Genomic DNA, 3,836 nt, shown 5'->3' with positions numbered 1-3,836 from the left:
AAAAAATGTCTAGGAAAGGCCTAGTCAAAGGCTGGAACTTAAATCGGACCTTTAATTAGCTATTGATGCTCAAAATCACAATGTGGTTGAACTAAAACAATGCTGCAAGAAAAACAGATCAAAATATTTCAACAGGGACGTTAAAAACTCATTGGCAGTTTTTACCTTCAAGGTTTAGAGTGCAATATCTTTTCATCACAGAGAGAAGATCATCATTTGAAATTTGCTTTTTATATTTAACCGGGTTATTTTTGTCTGGTAAGAAAATTTTTCATCTAAAATGTTTAAGTGTGACCGAAAACATGAATCAAAGAAATCTAAAAGGGAATGTGTACTTTTTTAAAAGCATTTTATATATTACTCATAATGTTTTTCATGTTTAATACATGCTGAGATGCAAAATAAAACAAAAAAAATACTTTTCAAGGTTGATCATTTCAAATTGTTATTCTCTCTGTTCCTGTTGCTTACATTTTAAAAACATTGAGTTACAGATATTTTGAATGGTCTTTCTTTAAATTTTATTTAATTAAGGTTTTTATTTTTGCTATAAATTTGAAGTTATATATTTACAAGAAGAGTAAAACAGTTTGGTGAAATTGAATTTTAGCTGTTATGGGAGACGAGAACTATATTAAATAAAAGACAATGAAATCATCTGACATTTTTAAAGTGGTGTTTTGCGGGTCATGGCAGACTAAATGATCTCTTTCAGCATTTATCTTTGTGATGAAACCCAAGCATGGAAGGTAATCCTGGGCCTGCTGCAGGCCTGCCTGGTTCTGCTCCCGAAGCAGCATTCTGCCTCATTAATTGATCAAAACCATTAAAAGACTGCGACATGTCGAACATTTATTATAGGATTACTGTAGGCTTTTTTTTGCTACCCCCCTCCTTTTTTTCCCAGCAGTTCTGAAACAAACAAAAGATGTGCTTTGAATGGCACGTGCTCCAAGCGTCACTCACCTGTTTCCTAGCAACGAGAACAACAAAAAAAGCACCTGTGGCTCTGAATAGACGGCTCTATAACCCTAATTTAGACAAAGAAGGGTTTGGTGAGCTACTTAAATTAAGTAAAATTTATTATAATAAACTGCATATCAAAACACGTGAAAATGCCTGTTAATGTGTTTTCTAATAAGCTTTAAATGTGGGTTTAATAACTAAATAAATGTAGTATTAATAAAATAATAAATAAATAGTATAATAAAAAAATTTTAAAAGAAACTCGTAGGCAGAGTCAACTACAGGGTCTTCCTGTAGCTGACCCTACTACATATATTCTGCTTGCAGATGTGAGCAGAATATATGTAGTAGTTTTTCAAATTAATATATTAATCCCCATTTTCAGTATAGGCTATATTTACTATCAAGAAGGGATAATCTGTATATCATATCTGTATATTCCATGCGTAAAGCTAAAAAATAAAGCCGTTCTGAAAATAAATTATTTTGACTGAAATAATTTAAGTTAATAATAATAATTTAACTTTCAGTTGATTTTGTTCTACCTGAATTTTATTTATTTACATAGTTTAGTTTTGCTGTAATGTCATTTTTCTTCTGATTTGTGAGTTAAAATAATAAAAATTATCCATTAAATCGCTCAGTCCTCCTGACTCATTTTTGTACCCGCGTAACTCGCGCTCGTGTCGTGTTTTTTCTAGCTACACGCGCAAAAGCGATGACAGAGGGAGTAATTTTTAGGTCTCGCGCTCCGACGTCACCAGAACCTCGAGCCCCTTGCATGCAAATCACGTCTGCGCTCGCGCCTCTCCATTGGCCGCTTTGCGCTTGTTTAGCTGCTGTTAGAGCGCGCGGCCCGGGCACGCACCGGTAACTTTTCCCAGTAAGGCTCAGCTTCAACCAAAGTCCGCTCCAACAAGTCCTTCCCATTCTACGGATGACACGGAGGAGGAAGACGCTGCAGTTTCAGCTCTGAGTGGATTTCAGTCACTTCTTCCCTCCGTGTTTTTGGAGGCTGAATGTTTCTGTCTGTCTGACTCTGTCCTACAAAGACGAGGTGAATGTACAGCATCATGATGGAGACGGACTTGCATTCCCCCGTGGTGCCCCAGACCAACCCATCCAACCCGGGGGGACATGCAGGAGGAGGAGGCGGGGGGCCCGCAGGGAAGGTCCCCCAAGAGAGGATCAAGAGACCCATGAACGCCTTCATGGTGTGGTCCCGGGGCCAGCGGAGGAAAATGGCACAGGAGAACCCCAAGATGCACAACTCGGAGATCAGCAAGCGGCTGGGCGCGGAGTGGAAGGTGATGACCGAGGCGGAGAAGAGACCCTTCATCGACGAGGCCAAGCGGCTCCGGGCCATGCACATGAAGGAACACCCGGACTACAAGTACCGCCCGCGGAGGAAGACCAAGACTCTACTCAAGAAGGACAAGTACTCACTTGCCGGCGGACTCCTCGGTTCATCGCCGGGTGTGGGGATGGGCGGCGGGCAGCGGCTGGAGAGCCCCGGTGCGGGACATGTGGGGGCCAGTGCGGGCTATGCCTCGCATGTGAACGGCTGGGCGAACGGGACATACTCGGGTCAGGTGGCGGCCGCAGCGGCGGCGGCTCACGCCATGATGCAGGAGGCGCAGCTGGCGTACACTCAACACCCGGGCAGCGGGGCTCACCCGCACCATCACCCGCACCACCACCACCACCCGCATCACCACCCGCACAACCCGCAGCCGGTGCACAGGTACGACATGAGCGCTTTGTCTTACAGCCCGATCTCGAACTCTCAGAGCTACATGAGCGCCTCTCCGCCGGGCTACGGCGGCATCACCGGCTACACCCACCAGCACCAGAGCTCCGGGGTCTCCCCCGTGTCCGGGGCTATCGGAGGGACTTTGGGTTCGCTCGTGAAATCGGAGCCGAGCGTCAGTCCGCCCGTTTCCACGGCGCGCGCACCTCCGCCGTGCCCCACGGGAGACCTGCGGGACATGATCAGCATGTATCTGCCCACTGGCGAGGCGGCGGGCGGCGACTCCGTTCAAAGCAGACTGCATGTGCTGCACCCGCAGCACTACCAGAGCGGGGGCGCCGCTGCGGTGAACGGGACGGTTCCCCTCACGCACATTTAAAACGTCCATATGAACTGTAAGCACTGCGAACACAACCAAATATTTCCACTCCACATGCGGGCTCCAGCTGCTGGTGGACTGTAAATTATAGGCGGCTGCAGTCATAATAATGCAATCACTTTGAACTTTTTATTATTATTTTTTAAATAATAATTGTTACTTTTAAAAAAAATTATGGATCTTTTTGTCCGAAAGCGCCTCAGATTTGCTGTCGCTTGCCAACTTGTGACACCGTTTAAATTATAATCCGTACAGGCTGGTGCAATTTAAAGCTTATTTTATTCTCCGACATTTCGACGGAATTACAGACACCAGCCGAGTGTTTGGAGGATGTTTTAAAGAGGGAAGCGTATAATAAATGCAGAGCGGTGTGGAGAAAGAACGAAAAAAAGTTTCAGGCTGCCGTTTAAATTGATTTCCAGTTTTGATGCTTGTAAACATGTGAGTCGGTGTAATTTGAATTTGTTCCTGTTGTTGTAAAATCTTGTAAATTGTGAATAAATAGGCCTACTGAAAACGCTTTCATGCAACTGTATACATAATTTATAAAAAGGCAAATCAAAATTTTTGCAGCTGAAGCCGGAGCACCGCTGACGTTTATAAATTTTCCAAGATTTCTTTGTCTATTGGAGAAACGTTACACTTTGTGTTTTTTAAATCACTTTCATTTTAAAAGAAACCGCATTTATAACGTGGAGCACCAATTTATTTTTCTTTTGTAAACCATGAGTCAATTCACCA

General features: G+C 43.9%; 1 protein-coding gene across 1 annotated transcript; it reads left to right on the top strand.

Moving 5' to 3' along the window:
* Positions 1-1,797: 1,797 nt before the first annotated feature.
* sox1b (SRY-box transcription factor 1b) lies at positions 1,798-3,612 on the top strand. Its single transcript, XM_044109224.1, has one exon. It carries the CDS (start codon positions 2,028-2,030, stop codon positions 3,093-3,095), a length of 1,068 nt encoding a protein of 355 aa, XP_043965159.1. The 5' UTR covers positions 1,798-2,027; the 3' UTR covers positions 3,096-3,612.
* The last annotated feature ends 224 nt before the right edge of the window (positions 3,613-3,836 follow it).

Source organism: Gambusia affinis, linkage group LG24, assembly GCF_019740435.1.
Source record: "Gambusia affinis linkage group LG24, SWU_Gaff_1.0, whole genome shotgun sequence".
NCBI classification, from domain to species: Eukaryota; Metazoa; Chordata; class Actinopteri; order Cyprinodontiformes; family Poeciliidae; genus Gambusia; species Gambusia affinis.
Note: the sequence above shows the minus strand (reverse complement) of the source record. Positions and strands in the feature narration are given on the sequence as shown.

What these genes read in the sequence shown, in the direction of transcription:
- sox1b (XM_044109224.1), top strand. Translation starts at nt 2,028, where the DNA reads ATGTACAGCATCATGATGGAGACGGACTTGCATTCCCCCGTGGTGCCC.